The 17,827-nt window shown below is 41.2% G+C and overlaps 1 protein-coding gene and 1 pseudogene across 4 annotated transcripts; one reads left to right on the forward strand and one right to left on the reverse strand.

Moving 5' to 3' along the window:
* Positions 1–3,770: 3,770 nt before the first annotated feature.
* LOC308554691 (histone H2A.V pseudogene) lies at positions 3,771–4,146 on the forward strand (annotated as a pseudogene). Its single transcript has one exon. The product of its transcript is annotated as a histone H2A.V pseudogene (transcript).
* Positions 4,147–5,518: 1,372 nt separating this feature from the next.
* On the reverse strand, positions 5,519–16,876 carry ZNF789 (zinc finger protein 789). Of its 3 annotated transcripts, XM_081133329.1 has the most exons (5): positions 16,600–16,807; positions 14,228–14,302; positions 10,429–10,555; positions 8,161–8,274; positions 5,519–7,059 (listed from the first exon to the last, which is right to left on the reverse strand). In XM_081133329.1, exons 2-5 carry the CDS (start codon positions 14,255–14,257, stop codon positions 6,047–6,049), a joined length of 1,284 nt encoding a protein of 427 aa, XP_080989455.1. In that variant the 5' UTR covers positions 14,258–14,302; positions 16,600–16,807; the 3' UTR covers positions 5,519–6,046. The 3 variants fall into 3 exon arrangements, with proteins under 3 accessions (XP_080989455.1, XP_080989457.1, XP_080989456.1); XM_081133331.1 differs by lacking the exon at positions 8,161–8,274 and having other exon boundaries at positions 16,804–16,876; XM_081133330.1 differs by lacking the exon at positions 8,161–8,274 and having other exon boundaries at positions 16,600–16,759.
* Between the last annotated feature and the right edge of the window lie 951 nt (positions 16,877–17,827).

Here is a 17,827-nt window from a genome sequence, read left to right on the forward strand (position 1 = left end):
TATATGCCTTTGGTCGAGATGCTTACTCTGCTTTAATCCCAGCTCCCTTTCTTCAGCCCCTAAATCACAAATAACAAAGGAAAAACTCCACTCATAAAACAGTTCAAAATTTTTACTTCTCAATTATCCTACCCCAAAACGTTTTCTTTACTAACACTATCTGTAGGTTTTATTGTTTACCATGCAAACTACTATTACAGTAAGTTAATGTGTATATGCCATCATTATAAAGGGCAAGTGTCTTAGTTTGCTCTGATGCCATAAAAAAATACCACAGATTGGGTCAATAAATAACAAATTTATTTTCTTAGGGTTCTCGAGGCTAGAACTCCAGGATGTTGGCAAGGTTGGTTCTGAGGCCTCTTTCCTTGGCTTATACATCGCTGTCTTCTCCCTATGTCTTCACACAGTCTTCCTTTTGCATAGATCTGTATCCAAATTTCCTCTTTTTATAAGGACACCAGTCAGATTAGATTGCAGCCCACCCTAGTGACTTCATTTCAACTTAATCACTTCCTAAAGGCCCTATCTCCAAATACAGTCACATTCCAAGGTACTAGGATTTAGGACTTCAAAATATACATTTTTTGGGGTGAAGACACAACTAAACCCATAATGGAAAGAGCTAAAAGATCAAGCTTAGTTATTTGTTCAATAATTCATTCAATTTTTTACTGAAACACTTCAAATCTGTTGGAAAAATATAGAAGGTATTTTTCTGATCTCAAATTAGTGAAGAGTATCTTAAACATTTATTAAGTGTGCTTAACGATAACAGCTCTAAAAAATAGACCCCAAGAGGTATAGTTGTTCATTTCTCACTCTTGTAACAGTTTAAGGTACATATACATTCCTGGCAGGGTGGCTCTCCTCCAAGCTGTCAGTCTGATGGCAGCCCTGCTGTCTTTGACACCCGGCTTCCAAGATGCCTGGGGTTTTCTAACCTAGTCAACTGGAAGGGAGAAAAGCATGGAGGGGTGAGAGAGCTTTCACAGGCCTAGCCAAGAAGCAGCACACATCATCTCTACTCATACTCCACTGGTTAGGATTCGGTCACCTAGACACATTGAACAACAATACAAGCTGTGAAATGTGATCTAGCCGTGTGCCCAGGAAGAACAAAAACAAATTTCTGAAAAATTGGTAGCAATCTGAAACAAGACTCATAAAGCACTATCTATAAAAGAAAAAGCTGATAAATTCAACCACATGAAGACTAGGAAAAGACAAAATTGAAAGCATAGCCCATGATAATGAAAAGCTGCTCAATTATATTAGTAATAATAGAAATGCACATTAAGCCACAATTAAATACTATTTCATTCCTTACAGATGATCAAATCTTTAAAAATCTGTCAGAACCAAGTATTGATAAACACATAGAGTGGTGGGAACTCTCATCTATTGCTGTTGGGTGTATAAATTGTTACATGTATTATAGAAAACAGTATGGCATTACTTTTATTTATTGACTTTAGAGAGAGAGGACATGAGAGAGAAACATCGATTTGTTGTACCACTTACTTATGCATTCATTGGTTGCTTCTTGTATGTGCCCTGACTGTGGATTGAACCTGCAACATTGGCATATCAGGACGATGCTCTAACCAACTGAGCTACCTGGCCAAGGCTCACCACTACACTTCTATTTATTTTTTAATATGTCTTTATTCAGAGAGAGGGAGAGGGAGAGAGATAGAAACACTGATGAGAGTCATTGACTGGCTGCCTCCTGCATGCCTCCCACTGGGAATCGAGCCCAGAACCCAGGCATGTGCCCTGACTGGGAACTGAACTGTGACCTCCTGGTTCATAGGTTGATGCTCAACCACTGAGCCATGCCGGCTGGACAACACACCCTATTTTTTTAAATTTTAGTTTAGCATTTTTAGCTAAAGTAAGCAAATTAACACTTGTATTATTTATTTTTTTTCCTTGATTTAAATATGAAAAGATCTTCAAGATAAGATGTGCCTTTTCTAGTGTGGTAGAATAGTCTAGACTTGCCAGATTCCCCAACCTTCATTGATTGAGCCGAGGGTTGCTCAGTCTACTGAGGCATGGAGGACAATGGGCCCAGCCCATTAGCCAAATATGAAAGCCAAAACTTGAGCATTTCTTCCCCATTACCTTCTCTGGAGGACTAGCTTAAAGTCCTCGCCTTACTTGTTAACAAGAACAACCATATACTGACACTGACATTGCTAATATTGTGTTCTTGGCCTTGAAACTGTCTAGCTTGTTGGGGAAGGCAGAAAGCCTAACTTGCACTCACATTCTTGAGGTGTGGGGTTCCTTTCTCCCAAAGCAAATTAGCTCAGCAAGGCTTCCAGAGCAGCAGCATCTCTCTCAACTTTCTGTCCCAGAAATTCGACTGAAAAAAAATATTTTCAAACATAAGTCAAACATTTTACAGGGATCATTTTATAGGGAAAAGAAGTCAATTTCATTGTAGAGAAGGAAGTAGCACCAAACACAAGCTCCTTTGTGTCTCCATAAGAAGTCCTACAGGCTCTCTACAGTGCTGTCCAATCAAACTTTGTGATGATGGGAATGTTCTAAATCTGTGACCTTGAAATATGGGTTTTGACTGAGGAATTTAATGGGTTTTAATGTTTTTTTAAAGATGTCTTTAATGATTTCAGAGAGGGGAAGGAAGAGGAGGATAGATAGAAACATCAGTGATGAGTCATTGATAGGTTGCCTCCTGCATGGCCCCTACTGGGGATCGAGCCCAAAACCAGGAATCAAACAGCCACCTCCTGGATCAAAGGTCTATGCTCAACCACTGAGCCATGCCAGTGGGTTTTAATATTAATTTGGTAACTACTGGTTACCATATTGAACAGTGCAGATCTTTTCTTCCCTTTGGGACAGATGTGGCCAATTGTAGGTGTGTTTCATGTTAACCCTGGAGCCTTTAGTTCTGGAAAGCTGGAAGCTTGTACATTATCTGAACAGAACAGACTTAATGGCCTGGGCCAGACTTTTGTGTATTCAAGCTTGGATCTGGTTTTCAATAGGTACCCATCTCCCAAGGTTGTGTTAAAGGGAACTTATTTCTTATTGGCTTATTTTCTCATCAGTTTTTAATTTTTATTTATCAATTCTAGAGAGAGGAAGGGAGAGGGAGATTTGTTGTTCCACTTATTTACGCATTCATTGCTTGCTTCTTGTATGTGCCCTGACCAGGGATCAAACCTGCAACCTTGGCTTATCAGGACGAGGCTCTAACCAACTGAGCCTCCCAGCCAGGGCAGAAGTCTCAACTTCTTAATTTTGCTTAGGGAAAAATAATTTGGCAGCCCTTTCTTTTAGCCAATTCATGATGACCAATACAAATATATTAATTAGGTATTTTTCAACCCAATATACAATCTAACAATAATCAATATTTTCATCCTGCAAGGCTTAAGATTCCTCAATTTTATGGGATGCCACTTGTTTTCTTTTCAGTATCATTAGCACTTTTTGTTTTTATATACTGGGTAAGAAATAATGGAATTGGTGGGTGTGAGAAAATAATAAACTAGAGGGGACTTGAATAATATGACAGGGTCTAAACAGCAGTGAATTTCAATGCAGATCTAGGATGTTTGGATATTATAATTTCAAATGGGTTTCTTGTATTGGTGAGCTATAGGGAAGAGTAATACATAATACAGTCAGCTCAACCAGTATAACCTGCATATAAGAATGTGCTTGTGGTTGGTGCTGCAGGAGCAGCAGAGGCAGTGGTGGCTGGTGGGTTGGCACAAGTGGCTGAAACCATGGAAGGAGGCAAACCTGGAAAGGACAGTGGGAAGGCCAAAGCTAAGGCAGTGTCTCACTCACTGAGAGCTCACTAAAGTGTCCCATGGCTGCATCCACAGACATCTGAAGACTCACACCACAAACCTGGGAATGGTCAGTGTCACTATTGCAGTGTATAGTGCTGAAATCTTGGAGTACCTCACTGCTAAGGTGCTGGAGCTGGCAGGTAATGCTTCCCAGGATCTCAAAGGAAAGCAGATCACTCCACGTCACTTGCAGCTTACGATAGGTAGCGATGAGTTGGACTCAAGGCTACTACAGCTGGGGGAAGGGGGTGGTATCCCTCACATTTACAAGTCTCTGACTGGAAAGAAGGGGCCACAGAAAACTTAGAGAGTTGTTTTAACCAACCCTTTCCTCCCATCATTGTACTGTAAATGGGAAAGAAACAATAATGGGGATATGTGGACTTTTAAAAAATGGAGCCCCGCCGGTGTGGCTCAGTGGTTGAGCGTTGACTCATGCACCAGTATGTCGCTGGTTCAATTCCCCAGCAGGGCACATGCCCGGGTTTCGGGTTCGATCCCCAGCAGGGGGCATGCAGGAGGCAGCTGATAGATGTTGATGTTTCTTTCATCTATGTTTCTTTTTTTTTTTTTTTTTTAAATATATCTTTATTGATTTCAGAGAGAGGAAAGGAGAGGGAGAGAGATAGAAACATCAATGATGAGAGAGTCATTGATCGCCTGCAGCCCACAACCCGGGCATGTGCCCTGACCGGGAATCGAACCCTGATCACCTAGGTCGATGCTTAACCGCTGAGCCACGCCCGGCCAGGCTCATCTATGTTTCTCTCTCTCTACCTCTCCCTTCCTCTTTCTCTAAAATCAATAAAAACATTTAAAAAATAAAAATAAAAATTTAAGTGGAAAAGCATAGGTAATTACTATAAACGTGGTAAAAGGAACATGTGTACGTTCTTAAACTCGAAGTTTGATGAAAGTACCTTTCCATGTGGCAACAGTGTACTGATTGGCTAGGTTCCTCCCATGAGCTTTATACAATTTGGAATCGATAAACCATTTTTTTAAACAAACAAAGAATGTGCTTGGAATAACTGTGGGAATAAAAAAGATATGGCTCCTCAAGGACTATAGTCGACACTTTTGAGTACAAGTCATTTACTTGCAGGTAGAGGTGCTGAAACACTGGTAGGGGAGTGAAGAGACACAAGTAAGGGAAGACAGCTGATAACACAGCTGCCATTGTGAGTAAATGCGTGTAATCCCATGGGAAGATCTGAAACCAGTATACAACACATGCTTCAGAGATATTCCACCCAAGGGGAGGGAGATCTAGTTTATATCAAATTCCCATCAAGCATTGTATAAGGCCTGCTCCCAGGATGTGCTAGTTAACCCCACAGAGCAGTGGCCTTTCATGGTTTTAGAAAAAGCCTGCAGACCAAGAGATGAAGACAGTGCAAGACAGATAAAACACACAAAAGGGGTAAGGCCAGAGGGGCAGGAGCAGGGCACCAACAGCATCTGCTATAAACATTGATGAAAAACTCTCAGTAGAAACAGCGATTTTCAACCAGTGTGCTGAAAGAATTTTTAAAACATGCAATACCTGACTATTTAGTCAGGGGCACTGACCTCTTTTCCCTTAGACTGTCAAACAAAAAAAAATGACCACAGCCAACACAACAATAGCTGTCCGGTGCAAATGAATCAAAATTATATATATTTTTTTTTTTGGTCATATCGGCAAAAACATATTTTTTGGCAAGCCACAGAATTTTAGTAATTAGTTTATGTGCGCCATGAGGTGAAAAAGGTTGAAAATCGCTGTAGTAGCACACTAATTTAATTTTATAAAAAAGTTTAAGTAATTCTTAATACCTCACTAGCTACTAGCAAGTAGCACTTACTTTTAAACAGCCATCAGTATCAGGTCATTATTCTGTGTGAAACCAAGAAAGGGAATCTGAAATCATTCACAATTTATTAAATGGTGTCCAGCCTGGGGACCATAGAGCAAAGCTTCCAGGCCTCCCTTCTGCCTTCACTTGACTTGGGGAATGAAGGCATAGGGACTCACAGGAAACCGAACACAACAGCCTATCACATTTTCTATGAATTCTGGACTACAGCAAGGTCACCTACAAAATGAGGGCCTCACGGAAAAATAAAGCTTGTCTCCTGTTTATTAATTTTCATAAAACAATCTAATGATACATACTTGCAATAGTGGCAAGCTATGGTCTTTAAGTTATAGCTTTTCCCATTAGTCACACAGATACCTGCTCTCTGTGAGTACCCTGATGCTTAATAAAACTGGTGCGCCAACTGAAACATTTCCCACATTTGTCACATCTATAGGGTCTCTCTCCATTATGGATGACCTCATGTCGATGAAGATTTGACTTAAAACTAAAAGTTTTCCCACAATCTCTACATTCAAATAATTTCCCCTTAGTATGGGTCCTCTGATGCTGAACGAGATCTATATTCCGCCCAAAGGATTCTCCACATTCACTGCATTTGTGAGCATTCGGTTTGCTGTGAATTTGTTGATGGCTTTTAAGCGTTGAATTCCGAACAAAGGCTTTTCCACATTCAAGGCATTTATGGGTTTTTTCTCCACTGTGGATTACCTGGTGTCGAATTAGGGTTGAATTCTGACTAAATGTTCTTTCACATTCACTACATTTATAGGGTTTTTCTTTGGTATGGATCCTTTTATGTTCAACAAGATATGCCATCTGACGGAAAAATTTTCCACATTCATGACATTCATATGGCTTTTCTTGAGAGTGACACTGTTTATGAACAGTAAGTGCAGACTTCTGTTTGAAGGCTTGCCCACATATGTCGCACTCAAAGGGATCCTCTGAAGTGTGAAATCTCTGATGTCGAACAAAATTTGCCTGACGTTTGAAGACTCTTCCACATTCACTGCACTCATAAGACTTTAAATTTGTAAGAATTTGCTTATGCCTCGAAAACAATGATCTCTGATTGAAGGGTTTACCATACTCTTCATATCTGCCCTGCTTCTTACTTGTTTGAGCATTCTGATCTTGAAAAAGGTTGACGTTTTGAAGGAAGTCCTGGTTGCATTCATTATCAACACTAGGGAGTGCAACTCTATAAATGTCCACAAATTTGTTAAATTTAACTAACTTTTCTGAAGGTGTCGTGGCTGTCTTCTGCTTTACCACCGCTATCTTACATGATTCTAAATTTTCAGAAATTTTCTGCTTTGGAGTTAGCTTTATCATCTGGTATCTGGTTTCGGAACCTAGCGAAACAAAAAGAAAATATATAAGTGACCTGTCCACCACAGAAGGAAAAAGAGAAAAGAAGCTGTTTGTGATATAAGACATTGAAATGAGGCTAAAAAATGCTCAGTTACATCATCATACTAAAGAGGCCAAAATTCGGATTTTCATAGGACTCTCAAATTTTATAACTGAAAGAGTTCTTGACATCAGCTGACTAAAAAATGCACAAGGGTGTGTGAGAGAATGTGAGAACCGAATGAACCCATCACCATTACTGAAAAAGCAACTTAATGTAGGTGCTCAGTAGTGTTGCATAAATGTAGGCGGGGGAGCATCTTATACTATCTAGATAAGCATGTTTTAAATAATTCTAGGAGAAAGAACTTAAAACTGGAGAAAGTATAAGATAGAATAGAAAAGGAACCAGAGAGAAGTAGGTACAAAAGCCAACAAAATAGAGCAGTGGTTCTCAACCAGGGGTGGTTTTACTTCCTGGAGACATTTTTAGTTGTCACAACTGGGGTGGAGCTACTGGAATCTAGTGGGTAGAAGCCAAGAGCGCTGCTAAACATCCTACAGTGCACAGGACAGCTCCGCAACAGCAAAGAATTATCCAGCCAAAATGTCAAAGTGCCTCAACTGAGAAACCTTGGAGTAGAGGGATGTGGAAAAGGGTAGAAGCAGCAAAAGGACATAGTAAGTAGGAAAAAGAAGGTACATCAAGAAAAACCAAGTAATATGAAAACAAAATGAAAGCAAGGGAACAAGAGAAAATACAGAGAAAGGATAAGTAATAAGGATAGAATAAAGCGGTAGCTAGGATGGCATAAAAGCTGTCAGAAAACACCAGATCAGCTGCTTCAGAGAAGTACTTTAGTGCAAAAGAGAATGAGCTTCACAGACTGGAAATCAAATCCCAACGAGCAATCTTCTGTGTGATATCTTCATCTATCAGTCTCTGCACTGATGGTCTTCCCGCTACCTTCAGGGGGCAGTAGGGATGAAGTGAGAGAATATACGCTAAACACCTGGCTCAGGATTTGGGACACAGAGGGGCTTCATTAATGTGACTTCCCTTCCTCTTTACGGTTTCTGCTTCACTGGATCTTCTCACCCACCTGGGCAAGCACTACTGGAAGCCTTTCTAGTCCCAGCTCTTGGAAGATCCAGGATCCATGGGTCTTCCCACTGCTCCAGCTGACAGATCACCTCAGGTTTAGGAATCTGGAAACCTACTCATGGGGAAGTAAATGGGACGGGGTGGTTAGTGAGTTACAGAGAGAGGCCCTAGAGCTCAGTTTAACCCCTTTGGGTCTACAGTGGCAAGGAGGTAAGGACAATAATAAAAAGGGCTCCTGAAAATAGAAATCTGCACAATCTTTGTGAAAATCTGGCAATCGTTATTGACAGCCTGATGATATTCACACCCTTGGATGTGGTAAATTCACTTTTAGAATTACAGCCTAAGGAAAAAATTAATGTTCCAGAGCTGTTCAGCAGATTTACAACCATGCAAAACTGGAAATAAATGTTAGTAAGGGAATAATTAAAGTATAGCACATTAATATAATAAAGGAAAATGTATTAGGCACATATTAAAAATCCAAGTGTTCAAAAAATATTTATTAAAACCAGAAAGTGTTTCCTGTACATTTTAAAAGCAGAATATAAAACTCATGTACAGTATAATTCAAAACTCATGTAAAGTATGATCCACATTTTTTATTTTAAAACTATGTGTGTGTATATGTACATAAGTATACATATATATGAAAAGACTAGGAAAAAGTAAACCAAAATGTTGACAAGTTATTTCTGCACCTGCAGATGACTTTTATTTTCTACTTTATTATTGAAAAGTCATTCAATTATATATTAGGAGACTTAAAAGTACCATACCCTTTAACTCCAAAATTCCAGTCCCAGGAATATATCTTGAAGAATAATCAGGAATTCATATAAAGATTTACAGTCAGAAATACTCATTGGAACATTATCATATAAAAAATGATAAACACACAAGAGAACCAACAAACAAAGCAAAGCCAAGCTTAACATTCCTAAGTGGGAAAATGAGTAAATATTATGGATCATACAATAGATTTACATTAAGATCATTTACTATATTTATGGGGGCATTTAATAACACAGGGAAAATGCTAGTGCTATAATATTAAGTTTTAAAGGGATTACAGAATTATACAAAGAATATGCTTACAGAATTATACAAAGAATATGCCCAGCTACATTTTTTTAAAAATATGTTTTTATTTATTTTAGAGAAGATGAAAGAGGGAGAGAGGGAAACATCGATGCGAGAGAAAAACATTGATGGGTCACCTCCTGTATGCACCCTGGCCGGGGTGAAACGGCCCAGCGACCGTTTGGTGCATGGGACAATGCTCAACCAACTGAGCCACACAGCCAGGGTGCTCAGCTACATTTTTAAAAGCAGAGGGGAAAAAACAAAACTGAAAGGAAATACTTCAAAATATTAAGTGTTACCCCTGAATGTTTCCCCCTCCCCTTCATGCTTTTCTGTACTGTCCATGTATTCAAATATGCTCTTGTAATTTTTAAAAGAAAAAGAAACATTAAAAAATCCAGAGGTGGGTAGATAATGCTGCGACAGACAGTGTATCAAGACTGTCAATGGATCAAAAATGTGTCTCCAGAAAGAGAACTATTTATACAGGTAACTTCCACCATAGGACATTCAGCATTGGATTAAGAGAAAGGCTGGCTCCTGGGAAGAAAGTAGCAGTGAAGGTTCAGAAATAAAGTTGGTTAAGAATAATTTCCTGGGCAACCAGTGGTGTTGCAAACAAGGAAGGAACTCATTTCCAGAGAAAAGAAATAAGACATTTCACGAGAGTAAGAAGCTAGCCTTGGAATTCAATCGGCTACAATCTTTTCAACTCCAAAAAGCTTTACAGATGTAGAGGCAGCCAGTGGCAGTGGGAAATGAACTCTAGAACAAAAGGAAATTTCCTTGTTCCTGATCCCTTATCTGAAACCCTGAAGCCAGATGAGCTTCAGGATTCAGAATTTTTCCAGATTTTACAAAGCTGACTTTCTATTGTATACTACCCCAAGCCCCAACAAGGTTTGGAACTGTACCTTTAATCAAACACACTGATATTTCTAATGCTAAATATACAGATACAAAGATTGAACAGGAAAAATAAGAATGATAAATAGCTTCCTGTAGGATGAAGTCAGGTTCGGCCACCGGATGACTTTAAGTTGGATCTTGTAGCAAATGAGTTATGAAAACATTTCTGGTTTCCAGAGCTTTTTCTGATTTTGGAATTGCAGAAAAGGGATTGAGGATTCATGTAGACACTCAGAGCCCTCAAAGGCAAATCTTTAAGCCAAGTAATTACCCAACAAAATCATGTTTCTGTAATTCTCCAGCATCACATCTCTGTAGAGGTCCTTCTGAGCCCAGTCAAGTTTGTTCCACTCTTCTCTGGTGAAGTACATAGCCACATCCTCAAAGGACAGCGACTCCTGAAAACACAGCGACTAATTATAGCTTCAATTCTGACAATCACTTTGTGAGCTGTTATTATTATTCTATAGGTCAGGTTTGATGAGATAAAGTGACTTGGCCAAGCCCATTCAATTAGTAAGTAGATCACCCTCAAGCCAGACATGTTCTTTTTTCTATGCTAGAGTCAACAAACTTTTTCTTTAGGCCAGATGGTAAATATTTTAGGCTTCTCAGGCCCTTTGGTCTCTGCTGCAATTATTCAGCTCTACTACAGTAGCACAAAAGAAAGCCATGGAAAACAACAGGCATCACTGTTCAAAACAAGCTTTACTACCAGTTCCAAGTCAGCTTGACGAACCCTGCTTTATACAACACTTCCTTTTACAAATGATATGTTTCTTCTGCCTGGGTTCACATAGGGAAGAGACAGCATACTCAAATGAGGTCACTGAGGACAGCTTAGTGGGCAGGCTAGTCACAAAAGAATGGACAGGCTTCCAACAGGGCCTGCTGAAGTGTGCAGGGGCTGGCTCTGCTGGGGAATCATTACCCACTAGGTCTGAAGAGAAAGGCAGAGGAGGGATTATTAGAATCCAAAAAGTTGCTGGAGAGGAAACTAGGCTGAAATCAGGTCCTGAGAGAAATGCAACCACTGTCATCAGATAGCCCAGCAGGAAGGAAGCTGTGGGAAAAAGCACCTGACATTAATTTCTTTCAAGCCTCTGGTCCCCCGATTCCCACCACTGCATTGCCAAAAGCCAATCAGAAGCCAGAGGGCAAGGAAGCCCACTGACAGCAAATATAAAGGCCAGCCTTCCAGAGCACAGACCAAGGTGGGGAAGGGTGGAAAGTATATCCAGAGGGATCAAGTGTTCAGCACAATGTATGCGGTAGAAGTTCCCATTTGCAAATGTGTGTTCACCTCATGTGGGCAGAGAACAGAATGTCTGATTCATATGCTATTGCAACTCTTGGAGCAGAGCCCTGGCTGTGTGCCCACCACACTCCCTTCTCTTACAAGACATTCAGGGGGTATTTGTGCAGAACAAAGGTGTTCAGTAATAGGGAACACCAACCCCATCCTGAGAAGCTTCCCACAGCTCTCCTTTGGAGACAGACATCAGAATCTCCCCAATTACATGGCCTTTCCTTCCTCCCTACTGAACATGACTTCCTTAAGCTCTCTCTCGCCACCATCCTGAATGTCCCTCCTTTTACTGTCTCCTGAACTTGACCAACTCAGCCGTCTGCATTCTCTGCATCTACGTGAAGGTTAACAGGTGGTAGGGGATGAAATGGTTTAACCTCCCATCGAGTTATCTCTGTGCATTTGGTTTTACAGTTGGGCCCTTAATGATCCTCAGCAACTCTTACTCTCATATTCCCCACCAGTGGTACTCTATGTATTTATCACTCTTGTTTCTTTAAGAAACAACTGAACACCAATAAGTTGTTAACCTTCATGCTATTGGCCAGTAATAAAAGTAAAAGTTACAACTCAGTCTGTGCACCGCTCAACTCTAAGGACACCACTCACATCACAGAGGTGCGAGGGGGCCCCCTAGAGTTGCCAAGTGCATAACTGTACAACCCCGCAGTCCTGGTCTCTGCTTCAGGAAGTGAAAGATCCAGTGAAGGAAGATGGAGAAATCAACATGGTAATGACCCAGCGGTCAATATCCTGTGGGAGGTGGTCAGAGGGGGCTGTGAGGACAGGGAGCTCACCTTCCCTTTCAGAAGGCACTGCCCGTTAAGTCCCAGAAAACAGCCCATGGGGCACATGCTCTTTAACCCCCCTCATACTCCCCTAGTTGTTAACCTACATTTCTGCTCATCCCTCTCCTTCAGAGGAAGAGGTGCCCTTCCAGTAATCCCTCCTCCTCTGTCACCAATTCCATTCTCCCGTCTCTTCCAGGGTCTGAATCCAAAGATGATGAGTCTTCCTTTTCTATATCTTTCCCCTCTTTCCCCTTGTGATATTGTGATTTACAGTAAAAAAAAATTAAAAAATGTGTATTTGGTCTTCGTTCCCTGCACAAAATTTCCTAAAGGAATTACAACAAATGAGCATCTTTTAATATCTGGTCTTTGGTCCTCAATTTTTGAGATAGCTCTAGAGCCATAAAGGTGAAAGGAATGTCTTGTTACTCATAACTTTCTTCCACCACACCTGAGTGTATGTTAACGAGATGAACTTTAGAAAGTCCCTAAAAATGGGAGAACCACCATGGGATTAGAGGGTTAGAACTTTCAGACCTCTTCCACCCCCAACTGAGAGGAGAGGAGCCGAAGAGTAAACCTATCATCCCTTCTGGTTTCCATTCTTTCTCTTTCCCTTATTGGACCAGCTTCTATAAAGAAAACTACACACTCACCTGCAATCTCTCCACAACCCACCATCTGGATTAGGCCCCCACAGCTCCTCTGAAACTATTTTTCTAAGCTTGTTGCCCTCCTCTACCCCCCCCCTACCCTGCCCATGAGTGCCTACTTGGGTACACAGGCAAGAGTAAAGTAGTTAATGCAGGAAATCAGAGAAGTTTTTAGAGAGATGATTTTTGAGTTGACTCTTAAAATATGAATAAGTGAATTAACCTGTGGACAGGGAGAACAATACAAAAGAATGGAGGAACGAAAGACCATTATGCATTCCTATGTGCAGATTTTCTGGCTGTGGGGAAAGGCTGGAAATAAAGCTGAGAACATAGGCAGAGTTTCAGAATCCCTTAGAAAATGCAGACATGCTGGAGCAATATGGTCCATCTGCTACAATTTGAACTCCCTCCTTCCTGATCAAGACTGTTCTTTTAAAATTGTTACAATTGCGCTGGCTGGCGCTGCTCAGTGGTTAGAGCGTTGGTTTGCACACCAAAGGGTTCATGGGTTCAATTCCTGGTCAGGGGTACGAATCTGGATTGTGGGTTCGCTCCCTGCCCCCAGTCGATGTGTCTCTTTCACATCAATGTTTCTCTCTCTCTCTCTTTCCCTCCCTCCCTCCTTTCCACTCTCTCTGAAAAGCAATGGAAAAAATATTCTCTGATGAAGATTAACAAAAAAAATAAATAAAATTGTTGCAATGGCTTCCCAACGTGTCCCTTACTTAAACTCAATTTCTTATAATCACCAGCCATAATGTCACAAATTCGGTAACTAAGCTTCCATTATATCCTTTATACTAACAGAACAGAATTTATCCCTGTATTATAAGATTTTACATATCTACCTTTACAAACATCAGCTCCTTCAGGTAAGAGTTTATCTCCCAGCATAAAGTATGCAGTACATACACAATAATGCTCACTAACAAAAACAATAAATTATGGTTACAATAGCTAAAACTTGCAGAGTGCTTAAAATGTAACTAGATACTAGGCAAAGTACTCCACATACCTTATTTCATTTAATCCTCACAACTCTTTGCTATAGGTACTAGCATTATCACATTTTACACATAAGAAAAGTGGCCCAGAGAGCTTATGTAACTTGCTGAAGGTAACACATCTAAAACAGAACATGGATTTGAACTTGTCTGAGCTCCAGAGTTTAAGGTCTTTACATCACCTTCCAAGAAGGAAAAATCCCCAAATTGATAAAGATGGCTCAACTTGAACAAAGATGTTAAAGTCACATTAAAGCCATCACCCAGCCACAGGGACTATACTGAGGAAGCGGAGGAGAACCCAGCTTACCTTCGGAGCTGTCAGGAACACAGCTTCCATGGCCTGGTTTCTAAGATGGGGCAGGATCCTGGCCACCAGGCTAAGCTGAAGGAGAAAAAAAGATACTGAGAGAGGCCAGTCCGAATTTGAACCTCTCTCACTAGGCAACTCTGGGACAAGCAATTTCAACAGAACCAAAAACCTCAACTAATACAAAGCCACTGTGTTTGGTGTTGGAATATCTGATAAAATGAAAGGAGACACTAGAATAGTCTTTTTAGTAATTTCTGAAGCTAGATCCATTTTCAAAGCTATATCCTAAAGAACCCGTGGCCCTGCCCTCCCCTTTTCCCCAGAACATGTTCTGTAGTACCTCATTATAAAAATAGCACTCTGATCTGCAACCTGCAGAAATCAGCCCAGAACTCAAACCCCAACCAATGGAGCATTAGGCCCCAAATCAGAACTTGGTCAATAATTGCCACCTTATCCCTAATATTTATGCTCCTTCTTCAACAGAGAAGGATCAACAGAGAAAGCCAAACATGCTTCTCGCTGCCCAATCACATAGGATGTCCCACTTCTATTCATTTAATCTGCTCCAGGGTTCTCAAGCTGACAACCTTTTTCAGCTTTCCCTTTTTCCACTATAAAGCTTTCCCCTCCCAACCTGTGAGTCTCTGCCAAAAACAAGTGATGGTGGCTGACTCCCTTGATATAGCACACTCTGAATAAAGGGCCCTTGCTTGTTCTCATTTGAGTGGCCTCTGTTTATTTCTACATCATACAGAATCAGCTCAGAGAATGTAAAAATGATTTTAGGGCAGTTATCAGATTTCAGGCAACATATTATACACAAAGAGGCAATTAATGTCAAAAAGAAATTCAGCTTTACTTGATATGGATATTTTATTGAGCAAGAAACAAACCGCAAACAAGGAGACTTTAAAACTCAAAGTGTTAAGAAACTGGGCTCTAGGTAGTTACTGCTCAGCTTACAAAGCATGTGTGGGCTAGCAGAATACACCACCCCAAAATATGCTTCTTCGGAATACTGATTATTTTTAGTTGCAGGAACTTGAAAAACAGCAAATGCAGAGAGAAGCTTTCTATGAACCCCCTTTATCTGCCTAAGGAACTCAACTGTCACAAATCACTCCCAGGCAGTTTCATCAACCAGAGAAGACTGATTCTTATCACAGGAGATGAGACTGGAAGTCAATACCACACTCAGACACAAACTATTAGACCTCCCATCTGTTTTTCTAAGAGCCCGTTCATCTTTCCTAAGAACATTTTACTCTCCTAAGAGGCCTACATTCTCCATCTCTTTTCCCTATTCAGATGGGAAAGAACTGAATTCTAAGCCAATCCAGGAGTTACTCATTTTTCCCTGGGTATCTCCTGTATATTCATGAGGTACACGTTAATAAACCTGTCTTAATCTCTTATTGCAGGGGTTTCAGCTAAGAACTCAGAAAGGGGAGAGAAAATTTTTTTTCTCCCCCATAGACATGAATGAATAAGTACCTTGTTTCCTACTGTGATTGGTTACTAGAAACTTATATTCCTTTTAGAGTAGTAGTAATGTACAAGTTTACTTCTTTGTAGCTGATTGACTAAGAAGATACAAGGTCACCCCAGCATGAAGAAAGCTTAACTTTCATTTAAGGACAGAGTCAGCATTTTGGGGGAAATTAGTACAGTTTAAGCTTGGGGTCCCAGCTACGGGTGGTTGGCCTAGGGTTATACTCAAACTGTGGCCTCCATTTTAGCTTTTCTTTAACATTATAAGTTCAATATTGTTACTCTCAGGGAGTACACACGTGATGGAATACGCGTGATTTTCATTTCTTTCTTGTGCTTTTCTGGCTACCGGTGAACCTTGCTTTTTGTGTGAGTGCATTTTAAAGAAAGTCCCTCACACACCGTTCACGTTCCCTAAAAACATCGTGTAAGAAGACCCTCTGCTTCTTAAGCAGGGAGGCGCTCCAACACACGTCCTGATGCTGCTCCAAGGTTGGGGAAGGGACTTCGACCTTCTCACTACTGTGAACGCTGAACATCTGGCACTCAGAACCTAAAGAGCCACTTCACAATAATGTGAACCCCTGAACTTTTAACATCTCGTTTGCCCCTATAACGTAACCAAACTAAACAACAGTATCAACCAGGCAATCGATCGCCAGACTCTGTTCCTCCTTAATGCTAAACAAGGGACAGAGCGGAACATATGCAAACGCTGCCGTCTTCAGGAAGACGACGGTAAATGCCCTGCGACTTCCCCGGAAGGCCGGAAGGCGCGGGGGGACTCCCGAGCTTGACACCTTCCGTGGCGGAGCCACCGGGACTTCCCCACGGCACCCACCGCTCCCATCACACGGGCTTTTTTCTCCCCAAACCTGCTCGGCGCCTGCCCCAGGCAGGCCTGTGTGTCCACGGGCAGCGACCTTGTGGGCTGGGCTCCCCTCTCCAGGATCTGGGCCCGCCCCGGGACCTGGTCTGCGCCTCCATTAATCCCCCACTGAGGGTGCTAAAGCGGAAGATTCCCGTGCTTCTCCCTCGCCCACTCGGGCGTGCGGGGTAGAGCATCCTCTTCTGCGTACCTTCTAGAAACCACGGAGGCTTCGCAACTCTATGGTTGAGATGATTGTACAGCTGCCTGAAGCCACCAGCGCCGGGCGCATCTGGCTGCGCCAATCGACAAGACTTCCAGACCCCGCCCCGCGGCGGCCCTGAAACTGTAGCAAGAATCGCTTGGGGCGCTTTAAAAATTCTCTAAGACCTACTCCTTCCACACCACCTGCATCATAATGTCTAGGGATGGGCCCTCCAGCAACTGGGTGTTTTTAAAACCTCTTCTTGTGAGTGTAATGTAGAGTGACTAACCTTTTAGCCAACCCTGGAAAAACCCGACCAAAAAAACCATAATTTGTTGATTATACGTATGTGTTATTACTTGAACATAAAAATATAAAAATGGTGTTTATCTGAAATTAGATTATTTGGAGTTACTTACTTTTCTAATACATGAATGCTGTTATTTAAACAACAACCGTGAAAATGAAAAAAGGGGAAACCTCATTCAAAATGGACTCCAGAAGTCTCATTTATAAATTTTACAAGAATTTTGAATATAGGAAGGTTATTGATTTTTGTATGTTTAATAACTTGCCACATTACTGGATCTTATGGTTTGTAGTTATTTATAAATTCTCTTGGGTTTTCTAGGTACATAATAGATCCAGTTTTATTTTTCCTCTTAGAATTGTAGGTTTCTAGTTGCCTTTTCCTGTCTAATTGTATTAGACAATGACTTCTAGGGAGGAGGGGGGAAGAGAAAGAGAGGAAGAGGAGAGAGAGACACATCCATTGGTTGCCTCCCACAGGCACCCTGACACATCCCAACCAGGGCCAGGGATGGAGCCTACAACCCGGGTACGTGCCCTTGGCCAGAATTGAACCCCGGACCCTTCAGTCCATGGCCAATGCTCCAGCCACTGAGCCAAACTGGCTAAAGCTCATGATGTATTTTTAAATGTGATACTGGATTCTGTTGGCTAATATATTTTTTAGTATTTTTACACTGATGCTCATAAGTTAAAATGATGTATAGTTCTATTAAACTTT

Source organism: Miniopterus schreibersii (assembly GCF_964146895.1).
Source record: "Miniopterus schreibersii genome assembly, chromosome: 3".
Taxonomy (NCBI): domain Eukaryota; kingdom Metazoa; phylum Chordata; class Mammalia; order Chiroptera; family Miniopteridae; genus Miniopterus; species Miniopterus schreibersii.